The sequence below is a fragment of the Leptodactylus fuscus genome, chromosome 5 (genome assembly GCF_031893055.1).
Source record: "Leptodactylus fuscus isolate aLepFus1 chromosome 5, aLepFus1.hap2, whole genome shotgun sequence".
NCBI classification, from domain to species: Eukaryota; Metazoa; Chordata; class Amphibia; order Anura; family Leptodactylidae; genus Leptodactylus; species Leptodactylus fuscus.
Genome location: NC_134269.1, coordinates 97,749,886 through 97,773,964, shown reverse-complemented (window position 1 = coordinate 97,773,964; position 24,079 = coordinate 97,749,886). Strand labels below are relative to the sequence as shown.

Here is a 24,079-nt window from a genome sequence, read left to right as displayed (position 1 = left end):
TGTCATAAATGTAAAAGAACAAATACTTGTCATAAATGGTTTCTTGTGCAACATATTTCTGATACTTGTGTCTGACTATGTTCATAGTCAGACACACATGCAATACTGTATCTCCACAGTCATGTTGTGTCTAGGGTAAATCCACACAACAAAAATGCTGCTGAATGTCTGCAGGGACATTCCGCAATGTTTTCCACTGCAAATTCTCTGCTTAAAAAAACAACCAAAATCAGATATTTTTCCATAGCTCAGATTTCTCTGTAATTCCCCTACAGCTTTCAGCCTTTGCATTGCAAAGCCTGAAATACATGAGTAAAACATGCTGCAGGGGGCTGAGGCAAGACGGTGTAGAAATGCAGATTTTTTTGTTTTTTTGTGAAAATGCAGATGGAAAATCTTTTTTTTTTACAGTCCCAGCAAAATGAATAAGATGATATTTAATTTCATCCACACATTGTTGGAACATAATGCTGCAGAAAACACATTAAAAACTGCAACATGTTAATTTTTCCTGCAAATTTTTTCCCCACAGCATTTTTGATCTGCTTTTCACAACATGTGGCCTTATCCTAAGACTGGTGATAGGAGCAGTGCTGGAACCTCTGCAGCGGCGATGCTGGGGTTGCCGGTCTTCTCCTAATGCGTGCCGAGGGTTCCGGTAAAGGGCTATTGTTGGTGATATTGGAAACTATTTATTTTCACTTCTGCTTGCGTTCATCGCTGGCTATTCGGTCTGTACTGCATGTTAGCTCTGTGTTCCATGTATCTTTTGCCTGACCTCTTGATTCCGTCCCCGACTCTCCTCTTGTCTTCTGATTTTGTACATCCACTCTCTCGTGCTACAACCTCTGCTTGCCTATAGACTCCTGCCCCTTGCTTAAGATTTGGTACCACGCTGCTCTCCTGCTACCGACCCGGCTTATTTGACCTTCCTCCTCGATTTTACTCTATTGGTGTACTGCTGCCACCTCCTGGTTGTGTTTGCAAAACTGATCAAACCTGATCAAAACTACAACCATACTAGAAGTGTAATACTGAATATTCTTGTGTTAGATTGCCTTAAAAAAGGAAGGATTGTTTATCTGTCCTGCTCATCTGATGGACACACATGTGAATGACTCTCTACAGTTACAGTAACTCTGCTTTGAGAGGAGCCATGTACTTGAGGAGACATGTCCATCAAATGGAGATAGAGTTTTATTATCTAATGGAGTCTGAAATGTTATATAAGCAAGGGCATAGCTATTGGGGGAGCAGGTCATGTGCCCTGGGTGCAGGTGATCAAGGAAGGAGGGTGTGGGTCAAAAAAACACTATATATTTAAAGAATAAGGGTAGAGAACTAAGGGTAAGTTCACATGGGGCTTTTTGGTCTGGAACCTGAGGCCGCCTCAGGTTTCGGACCAAAATACGAGTAGCTGCGACTGGATGCCAGTGCAGTGCACCGGCATCCAGTCGCGCACTCCACTCCAGATTAGGCCCAAATGAATGGGTCTAATCCGGAGGAGGGTGTGTCTTCAGGCGGATGTCTCAAGGCGAATCCACCCGAAAGAATGAGCATCTCGCTTCTTTTTCTGGGAGCCGGAAGAAACGGCTACTGGAAAAAAAAGAACTGACCAGCTCCCATTGACCAAAAAAACCCTGTGTGAACTTACCTCCGATGTTTCCTTTAGGTTGGGGCCCCACGGGCCGGAAACGCCACGATTTGCCTGTGGCAGAAACGCTGGGGGAAAAATTGCAGAGTTATACAGTATCAGCAAAGTGGATGGGATTCATGCGAATCCCATGCCCACTTTGCGTTAAAATCTGCATGGCCAACACGCTGTGTTTTCCAAAACCGGCGCAGTTTTGGAAATCGCACCATGTTAATTATATCTATGGAAACAGTAACATCTATGGAAATGGTAACAGAAAGTCCCTGGAGGAAAACTCTGCAAACTTTCTGTTCAAAGCGCTGCGGAAAGAACCACAATGCATTCACGCCGTGGTTGTTCCCGCAGCGATTTAGCACAGCGTTTCTGACCTGTGAGGCCTTAGCCTTATATTTCTTATTCCTTGTGCAGCCACTATTGGGCTTGGCTCAAAAAAACTGCAGCAAAGTCTGCAACAAAAAAACTGCTTTTCCGCAATGTGTGACCTTACCCTTAAGCAGTTATAAGTGTAAGATATTGCTGTATATATATAACACCCCCTTTATCAATCAATGGTATATCTAAATTTATGAAAAACCTTTATGTATATATTTATATATGAAGATAAAATGATTATTAAATGCTTGGATTATGGGTAGTTATTTGAAAAAGGCTTTTTGTACAACATCCACAACACAAAATCCTTCCACCCTCAACCCACACAACAGTGTACACTGACGTTGTAGTCCATTGGTACTTGTTTCCTTGTACATCCAGTTGCTAATTTTCTGTCTCTCAATGAAACCTGTAAGAGCATTAAAACACTGTTTGCATGGTTAATGATTCTGAGGTTCTTTGCAGATATAAAAGTTACCACTGTCAGGAAATTATATGTGGTACATCTTTGGCAGCAACAGTAACACTCCCAGTACTAAGAATTGGGACAACAGAACTTTGTTTGTATAGACTGATTAAAGAAATCTTACGCCATATATGACGTGTGTCCTGCCAAATATCTTCAATGGTATACATTGGGCTTATAGTGACTTGTGTAATTGTCTCAAAGACGAAAGGACAAAAGGTTCTGTTATAGAAGCAGAATTGTACACACATAATATATATATATATATATATATATATATATATATATATATATATATACAGTATATATACATGTATCTTATACTCAATTTTTATAGATCCTTCTGGTGTACTCTCTTTCTACTATAGAATATGCACAGATACATAGCAAAATCCTCCATGACAATTCCATCATGTCTGAATTTAGAGCCCGACATTTACATGAAATAGCAATGAATAGAATAGGAGAGCAAAGGCACTATTACACAGACCAGTGATTGGGCCTACTGTGAGAAATGAGCATTTGTAGAAATGTTGGCTCCTGATAATTGGCCTGTGTAAAAGTGCAAGGAATCAACCAACTTATCACCTTTCATTGTTTATCAGCAGCACATTGATCCCGCTAAATAGGAAAATGATGTTGGCAAGAAATTAAAATATATAGTGGATAAGTGATGGCTTAATACATAAATACTCAGTAGGACAGATTTTGTCTTTCTTTCAGTCCTTTGAAAGTTAGGAGGTTAGAAGGTATGCTTGTAACCACAGATTCCCTAGAGTCCTGCCCATCTGGTCTTCTGTCCTAGCTCTTGCATGAAAATACCTGCCTACCCTTCCTCTGCCTCTAACATAATCTGCTTGCTATAACCCCTCTCACACATAATCTGCCCCCTACTGCTCCCCTGTCTCGTATACTGCCCATGGCCCCTTCTCTCGCAGTCAGGTCAGCATGCTCCAAATTCCTTTCTCCAGTGTAACAGTTGGTACAGTTTTAGAGGCCCTTGGTGAACTCATCCTCCATGAAGGTACATTTTAGAATTAGTTCTACAGTGCTTTGCAGGAACAGGAAATATACATGGGTGGCAGCATTAGAAATAGCAGATTTTTTATCTAATTTAATGACTACATTGCATAGCTTAAAAAAAAAAAGTTGGAGTGTTGCTTTAAATATTATCTTATCCGTTGGGGTTCAGCAATTGGAACCCACACAGATCAGCTAATTAAAGCAGCAGCTGCTCCCCAGTGAATGCTGCTTCTACTTCACAGACCTGTGACACCATGTCCATTTGTTATGTGGTCTGTTTCCAGTTCAGTCCCATTAAGTCATGACAATGGACAGAGCTGTGCTTTATAAGCTGTGAAGAGACCGCAGCACTTGTCTGAACACTGCAGCTTCTCCACACTGTTGATGAGTAGGATGCCAGATATCGGACGCCCACTGATCTGATCTCAGACTACCCATTTGAATGACAGTTCTTCTTTATTATCTATGTTGATATGGCTAAGGGCTCGTTCACATCTGCGCCTGGGGTCTCCATTATGCAGGTTTCCGTTTCCTGCACGAAACTGGCAGGAGACAGAAACCTGCAGACATTTTTCAAACCCATTCATTTGAATGGGTTTGAAAAGTGTCCGGCCGTGAGCACCGTGAGCGTCTTCTGGTCTCTGTGGCTAAATACAAAGGACACAAAGTCAGACATGCAGGACTTTGTGTCCAGTTTAAAAAAAAAACAGTTTCGCTGCGGAGAGCATAAAACGCTCACCGGCGCTCATGGCTGGACACGGTCTGACAGGTTTCCGTCTTCTGTGTGCAGAAGACGGAAACCTGATAACGGAGACCCGAACGCTGGTGTGAACCCAGCGTAAGGCCCCTTGTTGCAGAAACTTACCTTTTTTTGTTGCAGATTTTGTTGTGTCTTTTTGAGCCAAAGCCAGAAGTGGATTGGGCAGAAGAAAGAAGTATGGACTTTCTATACATTTTCTATTCCTTTTATAGCCATTCATGACTTTGGCTCAAAAAAATGCAACAAAAAACTGCAACAAAAAAAAGCTCCATTTCCGCAACGTGTGGCCCTAGCCTATATGTGTTTTGTGGTTTTCCTGAAGTGATAAACAGTACATCACAAACCTCGTGGACATGAAGACTCAAAAACAGCTATTGAATATAATGCTAGTAAACAGTTACAGAGTAGTTGAAACATACAATCTGACTGTTATAGTAACAAAATAATAGTAATTTCTATATGGTGCAGATATGCCACATGTATGTAAGGTCTATGCATAAATATAGTATGTAAGTATGTATGTAATATAATTATGTGTTCAATTACACGTCTGGCAAAGTCACTCTCATTGTAACTGTACACATACTACTAACTGTAGGAAATATAATAAATTCTTACTGTGTTCATTTTTGCATAGCTCAGACATCCATTAATACGTAAATAAGGCAATATAATAACCTTCAGTCTATCTCTACAAATGGTTAAGCTGTACAACCCTCCCATTCCAGTACATATAGACCCGCCCTGGATATTCAGGAGCTTGTACCTGTCCACTCTCTGCTATTAGACACATTACAGAAGAGCCGGCAGAAGGACAAGCTTCACTGAAACAGGTTGGCAATCTAAGAAAGCAGATCTTGTGTATTTAATATGTCTTTATCTGGAAGACAGGAGTTTTATATCATGTCAGAGCCACAGAGCAGATCCTGCTGACATAAAACCTTATAGCAGCTCATAAAAACTTTCTAGAACTATGGATACAATTCTGAATTAGCTGGACCTATAAGATTGAAGAATGTATGGTTAGGCATTGTAACCTGGGGTCAAGGTTATAGTTATATGAATGGATTGAAATGACGTTTCCTTTCATTGATAACTTACATAGACTTTTATACTCTTGGCTGGGTGGCTCTTTTAGTTTGCCTGTTATTGTATGTTAATGTATTACATTATATTTAGATGAAATGGGAGATTTAGACTGTAGCAGGTTCGCATAAGCTAATCGCAGTAGAGAAAAGTCACAAATAGATGGATTTTCATCACACAGATCTTACTTGTAATAGTAATAGGAGTGAATTCTTGTTCTTTTGAATGAAATAACATCACAAGTGGTTTGGCAAATTTTGTGTATGTCACTATTTGGTTTTGTCTATTGTTTTTACATTTTAATCTATTTTAGACCCACAGCAGTAGAATATGTGCATATGTGTCTATAACATATTTCACTGTACATTAATGACTTTTCTTTCACACAGGGCACTTGTGACTGGCAAAGTGTACTGGTCCTTGCCATGAGGTCCTGGATGGCTGTGTCCCTAGGTTGTATCAGCCTTTTGTGTGTGCAACAGCTGCAAGGTTCTCTGGCTCTGCCCTCCCCCCAGCCGCCACAGTTACCTGCTCCCAGGTAAATACACATCTATGACATAATATTACATACAAAGGCATGTGACGTAACACAGCACACCTACTTTTCTTATTTCACACACCCAAAATTCTTTATGATACGTTGCCAATAGCATTAGGCATGTCCTATTGCCATGTTGTATTTTTACTGTTAATTGGTTACTTGTTCACATTGCAAAATATTGTAAACCTTAGCCTAGCAAAAAGAAGAGTTTAGCGGACAATATAGAACAGCTGGAGAGCTTGCTACAGAAAATGAATAGCCTTCAATTATTTTACATACATGCTTTATCTGACATGAATGTGCAGTACATGAATGTGCAATGTCCATCTATGTCATACAGCAAAAGTCAACCTCAAGGTCAGAATGAAAAATATTTATTTTAAGCAGAAATTGCAGGAACATAACAGGGAAAGTTTCAGAAGATGCATTCTAAAGGGGCATTTACACTTGCGCCTGTTGTCAGTCTGTCGTGAATCCACTGAAATTGCAGAAAAACTGATTGGGAATAGCTTGAAATGGTCTAAGGCACAGGCACCACGGGACATCCCGCAGCAATACAGGCACTGCAGGAAAAACCGCAGCGAGATCGTATCGCAGTTCTTCCCGCAGCACTTTAAACAGAAAGCTCGCAGAGTTTTCCTTCACGGACTTTCTGGTGCAATTATACCTATAGGGAAACTGCCAGCAGTTACATAGGTATAATTGACATGCTGCGATTTCCAATACCATGCCGGATTTGGAAATCCCGGTGTGTCCACATGACGTTTTTTTACTGCAAAGTGGGCATGGGATTCGCTACTTTGCTTGTACTGTAAACACCATAATTTTTCCCGCAACATTTCCGCCTGAGGCAAATCGCAGCATTTCCGTCCTGTGGGGCCCCGGCCTTAGAGAGGACATATCTTTAAAAAAAAAAAACTTTACTTCATTTACCTGAATCTGAAAGGATGTAATATTTGTGTCAATTAATTAAACGATGATGCTATTAGTGTAAGCAAGACTTGATTATGGATAGGTTGACACTAGCATTTTCTCTACGTTTGGGGATTCCGTTCCCCATTCCACTTGAAAAATTCAGAGAGAAAAGTTTGCGTTTTTTGGATGGAAATTCTGCAGACCCCATTATAGTCTATGGAGACTTTGGGTTTCCACAGGTAATCGCTTTTTACACGGACTGGGTTTCTGGGTTTCTGACCGGGTAACACATGCAAGTTTTCTGTCAGACATGGTAATACATCTGCTCCTTTGTCTCTATTGCATGGAGACTATTTTCCGTAAACACACTAGGAATCCAGGGCCATGGATTGGATACATTTTAAAGGAAACCCCTCAGTTGGCTTTTCCACCTTTAACTGTCCCCAGTAGGTGTAGCATCAAATAATGACCTTCCCTGTGATGCCCCCCCACTAAGCTCTTAAAACTTTAGATTGGTTTATGGAAACTTACCTCAGGCTAAGTACCCATGTAATGAACCACAGCAAAAAAAAAAAAAAAAAAAATACAAACGTTTTAGAAAATGCTACTTTTCCACTGCGGATTTTTTCTACAATGTGTGGATGGGATTAACCAGAATCCTATCCACTTTGCTGTACTGTAACAAACAGCATTTTTGCACCGAGGAGCCCCGGCCTCAACTAGCCATTGGGTGGGTAGCAGTTTCATCTAGTGAAGCAGCCGCTGAAGGGCACATCATGCCGCAGGATGACTACATGACTAAATGAAGCTGCTCACTACCTCCTATGACTAGTTAAAGTAAATTTGCTTATGCCAGACTTAGGTTGTAAAAGCTTATTACGTGACTTTTCAAGGTATAAGCTTAGTGAGGGGCAACTTAGGGGAGGCTATTACTGATTGCCAGTTTAGTGTGGAAAAAACACCTGACAAGTTCCCTTTAAAAGGCAAAAAGAATTGGATGCAGGAGGCTACTATTAAAGGGATTCTATCATTAGAATCCCTTTTTCTACAAAGACCATATTGGAATAGCCTTTATAAAGGCTATTTTTCTCCTACCTTTATTATTCTGATCCGCGCCACTGTTTCTGTAAAAAAAAAATTCTCCTGTATGCAAATGAGTCTTCAAAAAGCACAGGGGGCGTTACTCCTTTGCTTTCCAAAGACTCTCCAGCAACGTCTCTGTCTTCTTCTCCAACATCATCGGCCACGCCATCTGCCGGCAAAGCCGACTCTGCATGTCCGTTCGACCATTTTTCTGTGGCCTCTTACACGAGCGTCCATTCGGCCCCAGAAAAATTATAGAATCCCTTTAAGTATGGAGATACTTTTTCAAAAATCAAAAATTCAAGAAACATGACATCAAAATTGTCCACTGTCGTAGAAAACTGGACATAGCTGCCAATATAGATAGATATGTTTCTGGTATATATAATATACTTATATACCAGTGAAAAGGTCACACTGTTATACTGTAAGTTAATTGCATACACATCTTACATATCATTATATTATTGTTGTATGTAGCATACAGTGGGTTTTATTACACAGAACTTTTGGAGGTGGAACAGCTTAGGCAACAGCTGTCGACACAGTACATTTATAATGCCACTGAAGGTTTGGGTTAGAATCATAGCATGAAGGAGAATAATAAAATAATAACCATAATCTAGTATAAATAAAAAAAATGCTTCTTAGATAAAACCACAGAAAGAGAAGAAATCCTAGAAAAGACTTCATATCAGTATATATTTTTAGAATGCCATATTATTACTTGTATGACTTGTTTCATGATGCAGCACAAATCGTACATTGTTGTCTTCTATATAAGATACTTAGTTTCCTCCACCGATGTTCTGAATATAATTGTCTCCTGCAATTTTTGAAAAACTCCCTTTCCGGGATTTATTTGGCAGGTAACGTTTGACACGTACATTATCCAAACCTCATAACTGCTTCTCCTGTGCTGTTTCTTGAATGCTGGCCATCTTCAGCCTGATGCAATATTGATGCAATGTTAAATCTTCTAACAAAGTGAAAGCCTTAACCACAAAATGCATGACACACCGACAGAGCATGCCATCACTGCAAGCTTTCCTACACATTCTGTAATTCGATAACATAAGGTAAAAGAGGGAGGGTAGAAATTCCATTCACAAAGTTGCTGAATGAGTTCAACAGACATGTGATGGAATATTATAGACTGAAAGAAACTCATTCAGTTTATTCAGCTTGAGTCCTGAACAATTCCCACTGCTATACATAAAGTCAATAAAGAAATATGCAATGATGTAAGTGACATTTGCACATATGACAGGGGCTCTACAATTGTATCCCTATCAGGCAACCCTAATTTTATTTTATGGGTTGGTTAAGACCTTGGAAGACAGCAGTTGTTCTTCTACTACTACTCCAATAATTGTTAAATATCTAATCTTCAGGTCAGTATCTGTGCTATCAACCAGAGTTTTGGAAGCCTTTACTGGGATATTATTTATTCCCCATTTGCTTCACAAATGGAAATATTAAAGAAGCAATTCAGCAAAAGCAATGCACCCATCATCTGAATGTTTTTACAGTCAGTTTGATCTTCACGTTACATTTTTGTCGTTTTTGTGCTATGTGATACTGTAAATGCCATGATGTCTCAGTAGACATCACATGGGCAGTTAGAGGAAGTTCCACCTTTGCTTGCTGGAGGACAATATAATTTTCCTTCTCTCTATACTTTTCTTCATAAGCTAAGAGAGCCTACATATATAGTCAGGAAAGCTGCACTTCTCATCTTCTTCATTATAACTGTGTGATAGAGGTGTGTCTATTCAATAGCAGTAACTTTGTTTCTATCCTGTGGAGAACAAGCTGAATTTGATATACTAGAGAAATGGTTATATAATAAAAGAAAACTAAAGTTACTGGAGTGTTGTATTAAGCAACTTTTTAAAAAATTGCTCCTGTTATGTTACTGTGGAGTTTTTGCAACTCATGTACATAACTGACTGATGGTACTGTTTCGGATTGACTTCATCTTCTCTTCATCAGAGAAGGAGAAGAGGTTGTGCATGGTATAGCGGGTTATTAGAGAGGGAGTAGAATATTCTGGGAGAGATCATACATACTATGTAGAGAGAAAAAAATTTGAATGGGGAAGGGGTAGCAAAAGCGCAAAGCAGAGGAGAGTCCACATGGGATGTAGAAGGAGAAATCATTATAGGAATAAAGGTGCGCAAGCGCATGAGAAATAGCATGTACGTCACGTAAATGGGAGCTGAACAGCAACGATGGGGCACTGGACAAGTCTATGGAACCATCTGTTGCTAGCTCCATACACAATGTAGAAAGCAGATGATAGTGGGGGTTCCGTATGTTGCACCCCAACACATCTAATAATCAACAGCATCCTGTCCTAAGAATAATTTAATATTATGCCTTGGAGAACCCCTTTAAGGAAAGCAGTAAACATATCTTATTTATTCTGTGCCAAAAATGTCCACAAATTTTGCAAACCATGAATTCCGAAGGTGAAGAGGACAGGGAACATCTAAATGTTTTTGCATTTGGAAAAGCTCAGGTTGCTAAGAGGCAAACATACAATTTTGTTTGTTACATCATAATAACTGTGATATCCTCACCATAATTATAGATATGTCTATCATAATTACACTTCAACAAACGTATACAAACATTTATTCCTACAATTATGTTTTATAATAGGCAACAGGCAGGCCACGTATGATTTGAACATTCACAAATATCCTATGGGTTAAGGTCACTAATGATAATGTTGAATATGATTAGTAATAATCTTCACTATATTCATTCTTACAACAACATATTCACTAAACAAATGAAGTATAAGTCTTCACAGTATTTGATCCACAGTTGGTCACAATTCTAACCCATGAAAAGGATCTCAGAAGACTATTTGTTTCTATTGGTCAGATTTTTTTCAGATGCGAATTTCCTAATCCCATAAAAGGTGTATCACAAAACAACTTTCCTTTTTCCCAGTTTGGGATGCATTTTCTTAGAACAGGTTATCCTTGTTCTCAGAATAATTCAAGGATGCTCACACCTGCTCACTAGAGTAGCTCAGAATCCTTTGGTGTTCTCGGTCTCAGACACAATGACCAGGAGCACTATACAGAAGCAGTACAGAGAATTGTTGTAAGAGAAAGAAATTACTGACATCAATAACTGGGTGGAATATCAGGCCAGGAAAAAGGCAGGATCAGAAGCCGATTGGGAAGATAATCTAGATACTGTTCCTTTTATAGACAAAATAGATATACATTGTTATGAAGCTACTAGTCTCTATGAGAGACTATCCGGCAATAGGGAACAGGCGGCTGACATTAGTTGTTTGGTGAGGTCCAAACTTTAGCTGTCTACAGTAAGTACATGCCAATGAATAGCAACTCTAAATGTGAAAAATAAATATGTTCTGTTTTACTTGTTAGGTCAACAAGAGTCAATAAACTCTGTTGCGGAAATCATCTGTGACTTTTTTCCTCAGTGTCATAGGGAGGCAGGTACAATAGCAAATGACGCAGAGAATTCTGCTAAGCAGCTTCTAAATTGGTATGTTTACCTTTAGCAGAATCTATGGCTGAAAAACATGTTTTCTGAAAACCCCATTCAGATGTATGCAACAAAAGCAGATATGTCTGCAATAGCCAGCCAAGTGTTCGTATAACCTATATTTCAACTTTAACTGTAGTGAATTTAGTAAATATAGCTAGATATGCTTAGTAGTTATAGTTAAAGGGAGTCTATCAACAGTAAATTGGTTATGAACGTAAATCTAAAGTTTCCAAATATGCCTCTGCTATTGAGCTTTAGAGACCCATTTTAATGTAAATAGCTGTTAAATTCATATGCAAATGAATTATCTTGCCTGGGCTTTGGTCTTGGTTTTAGATCTGCATATAAATAAAACTGCAATTTATGTTATTCCGAAGCTCAATAACTGAGGCATATTTGGAAACTGTGGTGGGATTAGGTTTGTAAACAATTTACTCCTGGCAGACTCCCTTTAAATTGTGCACATTAAACAAAATAAAAATGTCCATTTTTAATACTGCTTTGCTCCTTACTGTGATTCAATAACTTAGACAATGGAAAAATCATTCTATTTGCTACATTGGAAGAAATAGTGTCCCCTACAGGCTTTAAAATCAAGAGATATTACCTAAAATCTTTAACTCCAATACCGGTTTTGAGAAAAGTAGAGAACCATTTTAAGTGCATTTCATCGTGCAATGACCCAGAGTCGTACAGAGTCCCACTTCTATCCCCCAAGTGAAACTTGGCCACTTTTGCTTAAAGAGATCCTATCATTAAAATGCATTTTTTTTTTCTGGGTACCACATTGGAATAGCCTTAAGAAAGGCTATTCTTCTCCTACCTTTAGATGTCTTTTCCGTGCCGCTGTTTGGTATAAATCCCGGTTTTCGTTGGTATGCAAATGAGTCCTCTCGCAGTGCTGGGGCCCGCCAATGCTGCAAGAGATCTCTCCAGTGCCGCCTCCATCTTCTTCGGGAACAGCCTCTCCGCGTCTTCTTCTGGCGCTGGCTTCAAACTTCTAGGCCTCGGGCAAAGCCGACTGCATATGCCCGCCAGCCACAAGAAAATGGCCGCTTACGCAGTATTGTAAGTAGCCATTTTCTTATGGTTGGCAGGAACGCACAGTCGACTTCCCGAGGCCTAAAAGTTTGAAGCCAGAACCAGAAGAAGATGCGAATAGAGGCCGTTCCTGAAAAAGATGGAGGCGGCGCTGGAGAGTTCTCTCGCAGTGTTTGGGGACGCCCCCATTGCTGTTTGAGTGCTGGGGCCCGCTCCCAGTGCTGTGAGAGAAGTCATTTGCATACTGACGAAAACCGGGACTAATACCGAACAGCGGCACGGAGAAGACATCTAAAGGTAGGAGAAGACTAGCCTTTCTTAAGGCTATTCCGACGTGGTACCCAGAAAAAAATTGCATTTTAATGATAGAATCCCTTTGAGTGTAACCTTCTTCAAAAATGTAGTATAAGGAAAACGTTTATTTTTGTACCATGTACCGTTTTGTTTAAAAATGTATTAAACTTTTTTGTCCAAGACAGTTTTTTGGGTTTTTTTTTACTGCTCACAAGTTGGAGAAAACATTTGATGTTTTTTTCCATCTTGTCTTCTCAATTACTTTCTCTTCCAGTTGAAGAAAAATACATACCAAAAAATCCTATTTGTTTCAATTTGCAGAACACAAATGATACTAGAAAAAAGTGTTAATCCAGCATCACATCTGTAGATGTGTGCTATATTATCTTTCTTCATAACTTTCATTCAGTATATTTAGGGTATCCCTGTATGCACATTCAGCACTATGATTTTTTTTTATTTCCAATAATTATTAGGAATATCTGTGTCTTGAGCACCTTCTTCTCTGTTAATTGTGAAGATATTAAGTTATATTCATGTCCTTTCAATTGCTTTAGTTTGCAACATCCTTCTCACCTTGTTTACTTGAACAGATAATGAAGTGCTAACACTGATTTTCATATCTTATTGCACCCTGGGGTTGTCCCAGCAATAAATGATCCGGAAGGAATAGCTTACTAAAGTCCATGAATCCTGGTTATCAATGTGAGAAATTAACTTCTTTGAAGATTCAAGAATTTGCAAAGCAGTCTCATATTTAGGTAAATTATTTCTCAAATCCGGAAATAGAGTAGTTTATTAGGTTATAGAATACATCTGTTTCCTTTAACACAGATGTGAATGGAGCATTTTCAGAGAGAAGATCTGCAGAATCATGCCTGAGAAATTAAGCACTAACATTTTTTTAGACGCAGGAAAAGGCAATTTTTTCTATGGGTTATTTTTTATTTTATTTTAACACTAGAAATAAAAAAAATGTACCACTACCTTTTTCCAACGTAAGAGCAGGGGGTAACATACTGACCTAATGCAAATGTTCTCTTGGTTAAATACATAAGCAGCAACTTTCTTCAAACAAAGATAACCACAAAAAATACTGTTAGGCTAAGGCACCACGTAGCAAGACGAAGCAAAAAAAAAAAAAAACTCTTTGGAAAAGACTGAGGCAGAAATGCATCGCTTTTTTTCTGCAATGTTTTTAGCAAAAAATAGAACTACGTGGACTTTCTTCCCCTATTATAACCATACAGAAAATACAGCATTTCTGTAGGTATATGCTGAGATTTTCAAAATGTGGGCATTCTTGAAAACGCAGCTTTTCTGCTGCAGACTTTTTTCTGCAATGTGTTTTTTGCAGGTAACGTAAAACGCTGCATTTCTGCCAAGGTATTTCCGCAATGTGTGGCCCTGGCCACCCAAGGCTAGGTTCACATCTTCTCTGACCTCACTGGACTCGAACTACGGACAGCCAGACTGCTAAAACAGAGGTTACCCACAGATCAAATAGACTATAATGGGGTCCACCAGTTGTCTGCTGTTTTCATACTGAGAGTGATGGAGAGAAAAGTCCTATTGCATCTACACATATGGGATACATCAGCATATTTTTTTACTTGTGTACTTTTGCATCTGTATCCCCATTTTCTGGGGAACAATGTTCTCTTTCTCTTTGAAAAAAAACAAACCCAAATGGATCAATGAAATTGGATGCCAACGGTGGAGCCAAGTTTTATCAATAGCTGTATTACTATATAGTAGAGGGTAAACTGGTATCTCTGGACAGGGATAATAAAGATAGTGATGTCACAGCCAATGACTAAGGATCCCAATGATGTCACTGCAGACACATAATAAAGACAAAGTCATAATATAAGGATAATGCACACAGTGATATCACAATGTGGAGGGTAAACATTGACATTTCCTTAGGTGGTGCCCCCTATCCCCTATTGTCACGAGAAAGACTACAGTTCTCAGAATGCAAAACAGCAGAGCAATTTCTGTGTGAACACTTAACAAACAAGGTATACTAGGAGATTTAAGTTCTGCTGTCTTTAGAATGTGAATACATCCATAGATAAGGTTATATAGCCTGCTTTGATGCAGATAACAATGTAATCTATCTATTTACTTAATTTATCTATCACCTTTGTATTTCATTACCATATATGTTCTGTATCTGATGTAGTTGTACATTTCCATTTAAACCTAAAGCTTAATGCAGGAACTGTAAGGTTTAATACAATTCTAACACCATGACAATAACACAGCAATGTCCTGTTGACTTTACACATGGCTTAGGCATAGGGAAAACACTTCAATATTATACCTAGGCCACAATTGCTTTGTTCAAGCTGTTATAGGTTGTCAGTTAACTGCTACACCATGCTAGAACATAATACAACTATGACAAAGAACACAACTGTATGAAGAACTACAATACTTGTCGTTAGAATAAAATTACCAGCAACCATTCCATGATACTGTAATATATATATATATATATATATATATATATATATTAGTCAGCACTCCAAAACACTGTCTTTGCACTGTATAAACATATACATTGATTATACATTATATATATATACTGGGTCATTTGCTCTATGACTTTGCATGGCAAAGGTGCTATGTCGTGAGGATCAGAGCGTTGCTTTTAGGAATAAATCCATATGTTTTTTCATGGAAGTTTTTGGAATGCTGCCTTCCTTTTTGAACGACAGTCTGATCCTGAGGCCTGTACCCATCCTGTTCTGAATTCCTGTTATATATATATATATATATATATATACAAAAGATATTTAGCTGTTTCTGTATATATATATATATATATATATATATATATATACAGAAACAGCTAAATATCTTTTGTGAATAAGACTGATAGATGGAAAGATGGAATATGTACTCATGCAGTCTTCTGTACACATGGACATGAATCACCCTAGCACAAGGAGTACGTGTGAAACTGCAGGCAGTCATCTTTCCCTCTCCCCTCCTCCACATCTCTTCTTTCTCTTTTCTCCCTGCTTTTTTCACCTTTCCCCTTCTTTGATTTCTCCTTTGCTTCACTATTAGGATCAGTAATAAAATATCTGTTACTTTGTAACATAGTAGTATATTATATCAGAAGATCGCAGGGACAATGGTCCTGGTCACAGTGACCTTGTATTTTGTAAGATTGTTAGACTTACACATATGTGGTTTGTCAGCTTCTAAATAACACATTAAATTGGGTTTGTAGCAGAGATAGTGAACTGGTTATTGCGAAAATAAGAAAATGCTCTAGTTTTCCTTTTGCCAATTGTCATTAATGTAATAATGAAAATAATAAGCTTAGGAATTAATGGATCTACAGTAAATGACTGAGTTCTCTTCCCTTGCCTTCATCCAACCTGCTTGTGTACATGTTTATTATAAGATTAGATACTAGAACAGTTATTAAAATGGTTAATATGTGGACAAGTTTGGGATACATTTTTGTAAAGTTTTGATGAGAGAAGTGGAGCAAAACTGCTGGTTCAACACAAGGAGACTCGGACATGAAAACAACTACTTTTCCATTAATATGGTCTAACTTCTCTAACCACTCACTTATCACTTATGAAGGGTCGCCCATGTAATGCAGAGTCATGGTCTGCCAGTGAATCTGTAAGAACAGTCCTTCCTTAGAGGGGATCTTGGTCAGGGAAAACCCTTCTATGTCATTCATATATTCTTAATGAGGATCATTACACAATCCATTTAATAACATGAGCATGTGCCATGTACATTGATGAGTTCATAGATGGTTAAAGGGGCGTTAAAGAATAGATAATCCATATCATAATAGTGGAGGTTCTACACCTGGCACTCCAACATATCGGGTATTCTTAGCAGCTGGTACACAGAATATCTATTAATCTGATAATGATGACCTGTCCTTTGGTTAGGTTGTCTATATTTTTAGCCCGGAAAACCCCTTTAGGCCAGGGGTGCCCAATACGTCGATCGTGATCTACTGGTAGATCGCAGGATGCAGGGATCCCCAGAGTCTGCTTGTTCACAGTGCAGGCTGAGAGTCATCTCCGGACACTGGAAGGCTGGGGCTGCCGCAGCCCCAGCCTTCCAGTGTCCGGAGATAACTCTCAGCCTGCGCTGTGAAGAAGCAGACAGCTGGGATCCCTGGGCGGCCAGAGAACGCTGCTGTCTCCTGGTCTCTCGATCCGTCTGGCCCCACCCACAGACACACCCACCCAGTGCACAAGCCCGCCCATAGGCCCGCCCCCGCCCACAGGTTTGCCCCGGCCCCGCCCTAGTAGATCTTTTGCCTTGGTCAGCTAATAAAGTAGCTCACACGCTGAAAAAGTGTGAGCACCCCTGCTTTAGGCTAAGGCCCCTACGTTGCAGAAACGCAGCTTTTTTGTTGCGGTTTTTGAACAAAAGCCAAGAATAGCTACAAAAATGAATGGGAGATATATAGGAAGCTCTTATACTTCTCCCTTCTGCTCAATACATCCATTATAATTAACCAATTTGTCTCATAAAAGCTAAATGATTATTCATTTTACTGCTAAAATTGATGTTTTTGTATAAAAAATAAACTTTTTCTATGACAAAAAATAAAACCCATTGAAACAGAAAAATAAGCTTTTCTTAGGAATTTGGTAAACTAATATTTGGTAAATGGCTAGTGTATTATTACACGATCATATTTCAACATATTGAATAAAATGTTTCTGCTTCCTTCCTCCTTATAGCTAAATTAATTTATGGGACAGATTTGTAGCATTCGAGCAGGAACTTAGTCATCCCACATTTATAATAGCACTTTGCTACCTACTATTACAGAGATAACAATTGTTTGAGCATGATTATGTTGTTATAATGGCAGTCTAATCTATATTCATTATGAAAGAAAATATAGCTTGGATATTATGAACTAACATTTATATGTTCAGCAAATACAAAAAAAACCCTCTCTTTGTCCAAGGGCTCTAATATCATATTGCACCACTTGAAGAGACACTGAATATTTCCTAGGGCACTTATCTTAGCTAACAGTAGTTTTAATGCTGTGTGAGATAGACATTCACAACTAATGAAGCACAATGACATTGGACATGATATAAGAATTCATGAATGTTACACTATTAGTCATCACAGCGCCACCACGTGGCTAATTCCTAAACATGCCGACATGTGTTAGACCCACCAATTGAAAAGCTGCATTAGAGCATACATAATACATATCCTTATATTACAAATAAGTACACATTTAGTACAGTTCTTTTTCCAATTCTCTTTTTATGAGTGATGAGCCCCAGGACCGATGGCTTAGGGGTGATTATGCACAACATTAGCACAATACAAGGGGAGAGATTTACTAATTCTGTTTGCAAATTAGAGAGGGAAAATTAGACTAAAATGAGTTTAGTTTGGCTTAGCTTACGCCAGAAAAATTCACCAAACTTTGGCCCCTTTTAGCACACAGTGTCACAACTTACGCTAGGCCCACCTTCAGTGACAAAATGCCCTTTTTCCACAAAGCCAAGCCTCTTTGCACACAAGTTATAAAAGTGTCTAAAACTCTTGATAATTGTGGCAAGTTTTTCAGTTTTGTGGTGTAAATTACGCCAGAAATCTCCCCCAATGACTATTCTCTTATAAATGAGAGCATAGTAATGTACAGGAAATAAAAATGGCATACTGAAAATAAAACAGGTGAAAACAATTAAAAAGAGATGGGGGAAAAGTAGGAGAGAGGGGAACTTAAGTGAAGAGTCCAGGAGCACGCTAATGGCTAGGCACAGTTCAGCAATGGGCCTAGGATGGAGCCTGGCTCCACATACATGTCCCATGGGGCCCAGATTGCTAAGAAGCTGTTCATATGGTTTTTTGTCATTGCTATCAGGGATTCCATATACTCAAAACACAGGCAATTGTTTTTTTAATCAACGACTGCCTATTGATTTATTCTGAAAGGTAGCTTACGACAATTTTCTATCCTATCCCTGCTCCTGTCTAGGCCCTCCTCTGCTTTAACCTCCACAAGTCACTGCACATTACTTCCCACAGTTGAAGAACACCAAAATGTTGGCTGCTACCTCTGAATAATCTACAAGTGGCCGCCATGAAGCCTGGAAGTCAAAAAAGGGGGCAATATTATGTGTGGGGGAAAAAATAAATGGGCAATATACTGTGTGGAGTCCAAAAAAGGGTATAGTATTCTGTGTTGGGGCCAGGGAAGGTTTAAATCTATTGTATTGAGGCCAGTAAAGGGAGTAATACTGTGGTGGCCAGTATAGGGGCACTGTACTCTTTGGAGGTCAAAAAGGAGGATTTTTTGAACTGCTAGTGGGGATCAGTTCTAGTAAAGTGGGGGCATGGCTTAAAAATTTTGACCATGGAGGCCCCCACACATAAATTTACAAGGGGGCCCCCGAAATGACAAGTACTTCCCTGCAGACATGACTTTTCTTTTCAGTATATATTTTTGGCACAAACTTGGCAGACTCATGGTTGTTTGTTGGTTGTTGGCAGACTCATGGTTGTGAACCTATTATGAAGATGATTAAAAATGGAACTTCATTAAAATACAGTGTAGATAGATGCATTACAGAGGAGCATTATATGGCATTAATTCAAGTGGTATTCCGTTCGGGGGTTCCCCAAGTGGACTCCCCAAACAGAATACTGAACGCAGATGTGAACTGGGCCTGAACAATGTTCTGTACTTGTTTTCAAAAATGTGTTTGTTTTCTTTTAAAAACAAAAAGTAACAGCAATAACATTCAAAACATGCAAAAATTAATTGAGCAATTGATCATAATATAGCCCTCAATAAATAGAAAAAGCAGTCAATTATTGCATACCTCAAGAATTGAAAATTCAAAACATCCATATCATTATTAATGAATTAATTTTTCATGAGTAAAGCATTTTTGCTTGTACCTCTAGGACAGGGAGTAGTAGATTTCTTTAATGACAAGCATATGACTGTATGGTATGAGAGTATGAATTGGATGAAATCCCTGTGCTGGGGGATTTGGCTACAGCAGTGTGAACGTGTAGATCTGCACTCACTCTCATGTCCTGAAGACTGTAACAGATCTCAGACAGCAAGAAAATGAGACATCCAGTCTATACACAAACATAGTGTCTTTCTTAGCACACACTACCTGTCTGTCTCTGTAAGTTAGTCTGTCTGTTTCTATTCATACGCAGAATATTGATGTAAGCACACACCCTATCCTCTATAATCACACACATTTGTCTTTACCCTTAAGTCATGCAATAACTTAACATAGCCTTCCCTAAATACTGTTTCAGTACCCTATACTGGTGGTCTTGAAGTAGAGGAAGACATTTAAAGTTTTTTTCAGGTAAATTAAATAAAATACAAATAAAGGAGCTAAATAAGCGGTCCTAAGAAAATAGTGATACTCTTCACCAATCCCCTGTCTCTCTAGTTTGACGCTACCCACGTTCCCACTGGTCTTTACTTCCTGTTGTTTCTTGACACACGGGAAATGCCTGGAGCTGCCAGTTCAGTCAGTCAGTGGTCATAGCAGTGTCCTGGCTCAGCTTAGGCTTCTTGGGATGTAGTTTTACTAACTTATTGCCATTTCTGTTATGAGAAGCAATGCTTCACCATGGTGCTGACTCTGTATTCTAAGGCCATGTTCACATCTACGTTCAGGCCATTCTATTCACCTATCCACATGAAATTTGCAGACACCAGCATTTTTCTCTCCTCATTTTTCATGCAGCAACCGAGCGGAAACCACAGGACCCCAATATAGTCTATGGAATCCGTGGATTTCCTTAGGTAACTGCTTTTTTATGAGGATAGGTTTCCATTCGGGGGGGGGGGGGGGGGTCCCTGGGGGGGGGGGGGTTCCCCAAGCAGACTTCCCAAACAGAAACCCGAACACAGATGCGAACTGGGCCTAGCAGGTGAAGAGTATGGAGAGAATGGGAAACAAGTAATATCCGTTACCCTTCTTCTTTTCCTAGGAAACAGAACTGTCCCCAATCCACAAATAAATGGTGGTTAGTAACAGACATATACCTATACACTTTTTTAATGCGTATTTAAAGGTTTGGGTTCTGCATTACTGACCTTGTATAGGAAGTATATCTTTTTGGAAAGCAATGAATATATATGGGCCAGGGTCCTGTCACTAGTGCTTAGCTTCAGGCCTAGGTGCCTCATTCTTTGGTATTTATCTATTTTAGCCCTCCAGTAAATGTGGTAGGCCAGGATATCCATCTAATGTGTATAGCGGCCTCCAGACTCTCTTCTGATGGTAGATGTTGGGAATGGCAAAGATTGGGCAGTTGTTTTTCAACTGCTGGATCCTTTTGTCCTTGAGGAGATAAGCGTCTGATAGACTCCTCTCATCTTCCCATTCAGGACACAAGTGTGGCTTAGATTGAGTGTAGTTTTATGGTTGAGTTGGGTGAGATAGCTGTCACCCAAATGAGTGCTAGGCCGTCAGTAATGTAATGTGCCTGGCCCACTTTAGGTACTTATATCAGAAAGTATACATCATGAGCAATGCAAAAGACATAAGGATATATTGCGATTATACAACAGTTATTTTATTTTTCCTAGTTATAAGGAAAATGTTATTTAAGTAAACAGACATTGGTCTTGAATTGATAGGTGCAGATGCCTTTTTATGTAATATTTTTCGGTTGATATCTGTACGCAAATGCAACCTTCCTAACAGTTTTGGGGAGCAGATGTTAGATTTCCTGTTTCCTCTTGTGGTTTGCTATACTCTGTGCATATACAAAGCAAAAGAAGTGATCAGTCAATATTTCATCACTTCTCTGTCCCTTTGACCCCTTGTTTGGTCCTTTCTGTTTGCATTAAGCTTTCTAATTATTGCTGTTATAGGTTACTACAGAGAGGACAGAATGTTTTGGTTGCCAGATTAGGAGAACATAACACAACATGGTAGAATTGTGATTTAACCCTTTAGACAGAAAAGGCAACTGTACCAAAGGTCTATTTTGCTGCATAACAAATCAGATTCTTGTGATATACAGTCTATGCTGTCTGTACTGCTCAGACATTCAGACACTTATACCCTGTCCTGTGGATAGGCACAACTCCTTTAATCTACATATGTACCAGAGGGAGTTTGGTTTATTGTCATATCATCCTGTTAATATTTTATCATATTAATGCCACCAAATGTCTTTATTTTTTAAACCGCATGTTTAAATATGTGTGTAGTGAAATAGGTTACAGGCTGCTAATGTCCTGCAAATCTGTCCATGGCACAGTTACGTAGTCAAGCGAGATTCTCATAATGTAGAAAAGGGAAGATACATCGAAAATTGTCTAAAAAAAAGCTCACCGCTTAGCTTCACCTGTGGTGGTACTAGAATTATCAGCACTCCTGGAGTTATGTAGATCACATCCTTTATGTTGAGAGTTGTGGTTCTGCAATGATTGTAGATTTGATATTTCAGAGTGGTTATCCTCAGAACGCCACAGAAAAACTATGGTATAGATCACCTTATCTTATACTTGGAGCAGAGCATAGCGAATTGAGGTTTGTTCGTGTATTTTACATATTAATACTTCTATGGTAATTGATAGTGCTGACATAAAATAAATGTTTACCTTCTGTAGAAAAAAATATATTTCAAGTACATCATGGATCATCGACTATGTGCTGCTGACTGCCTAATATCAGAGCTGGACATTGAACCCACAGTCATGCATGAATAAATGTCCTGATGTACTCTTGAAGTCACATTAGGTTATGTTCCAAAACAATTTTATGCACCTCCCAGTATATTCCCGGTAATGACAGCGAATTACAAAGAGTGTACTGATGTACCTGATACCAAATATTTATCTGGCTAAAATAAGCCCTCCCTATTCCGAAAACCAAGTATTGCTAAGTTGCAGATTTTATAGACATGGGACAGGATTTAGAGGGGGGCAGTAAAAAATGGTTTACCTTAAGTTAGACAAACACTTTAGATAGCTGTCAGCCAAGTATGCATATATTCTCTTTGGGAACTGAGGAATAAGTCGCTGCTAGACACCTCTGGTGGTGTCTTGTCTTGCTTGACAACAAAAGTTCAGGCATATTGAAATGCACATGGTCCTTCTTTGCCCTGACAGCAGATCTTGTGACACCCCTATACACAATAGATGACTGAGTTGTTCAACCAAAATCTCAGCGTTGGTCCAATATTGACCTAATATATATTGGTATCATTACTTGCTACTTCTTTTGTTATTGTTCAGGGCCCAGGCCACACTTACCACACTTACCAATTTCTTTTGTATGTTCTTATACTCCTGCAGTTTTAACAACAGTATAAATTTGTCTTGCAGAGAATTTCTAGAAGGGGAAGACTTAAAGAAGCTGACCACAATAAACCAGCCTTTACTGTCCACACCACCCATGGACATGATGACACATCTTCGATCCCTGCAGAGAAAACGAAGACGTGCTCGACGGATGCATCAACCACGTTTAATGCGTGTTCGTTGCTCACTGGGAACGTGCCAAGTGCAGAACCTGAACCATCGACTGTGGCAGCTGATGGGACAAATGGGGAAAGAGGATTCACCCATTCAGTTGAGCAATCCTCATAGCTTTGGTTGATTTTTGTAGGCCCAAAAGCATATATTCACAATGCATTGAGTATGAGTTTACCATACTATGTCACTTCTGCTGCTTAGTAAATAGACCGCTTCTGATTCATAGTGTGTCTGGGTCATTTATAGTGTGATCTCAGCATAGCACACGTATGTCACATAGTGATTTGCCAGAATTCATAACCTACAACCAGTCAAAGACTTTCCACCATGAACAAGCTTGGAAACTATTCTGAGCAAGTTGAAGCAAATGTGTCATATGGGCCTGAGGCAGAACAGTCATATATATGCTACAGAAACAGCATATTCACAGTAGAAATTAAAGTCATATCAAATAAGATGTAATTAATAATCACATATATATTAAAGTATCTTACTTTGGACATAGTCATTAGTAATACATTCTTATGGGATTGTGATGTATATTATATACTGTAACACCAATTACAAGACTCTTCCTCTTGCCTCACACAAAGCAAAAAAGTTTACGAATTGTAGGTCGGATTACTGTCATTGACAGCCATAACATTAATTTAACTTTTCCATTTCTATCTATTTTAATAGTGATAACTCTGTATTTTCCCTAAAATATGTCAATGTCAACTGAAGTATTTAGCCATGCTTCCTGAGATTGCATTAGTTAGCCATATGCAAATAAATCCTCCTTGGTAGAAAGGGAGAACTTACTC

General features: G+C 39.0%; 1 protein-coding gene across 1 annotated transcript; it reads left to right on the top strand.

Moving 5' to 3' along the window:
- Nucleotides 1-5,081: 5,081 nt before the first annotated feature.
- ADM2 (adrenomedullin 2) lies at nt 5,082-23,656 on the top strand. Its single transcript, XM_075273868.1, has 3 exons — nt 5,082-5,108; nt 5,751-5,899; nt 23,124-23,656. Exons 2-3 carry the CDS (start codon nt 5,787-5,789, stop codon nt 23,395-23,397), a joined length of 387 nt encoding a protein of 128 aa, XP_075129969.1. The 5' UTR covers nt 5,082-5,108; nt 5,751-5,786; the 3' UTR covers nt 23,398-23,656.
- Nucleotides 23,657-24,079: the final 423 nt, after the last annotated feature.

Coding starts and splice junctions, on each gene's coding strand:
- ADM2 (XM_075273868.1), top strand. CDS start 5,787: ATGAGGTCCTGGATGGCTGTGTCCCTAGGTTGTATCAGCCTTTTGTGT. Junction 5,900..23,123: donor CCACAGTTACCTGCTCCCAG/GTAAATACACAT, acceptor TTTGTCTTGCAG/AGAATTTCTAGAAGGGGAAG.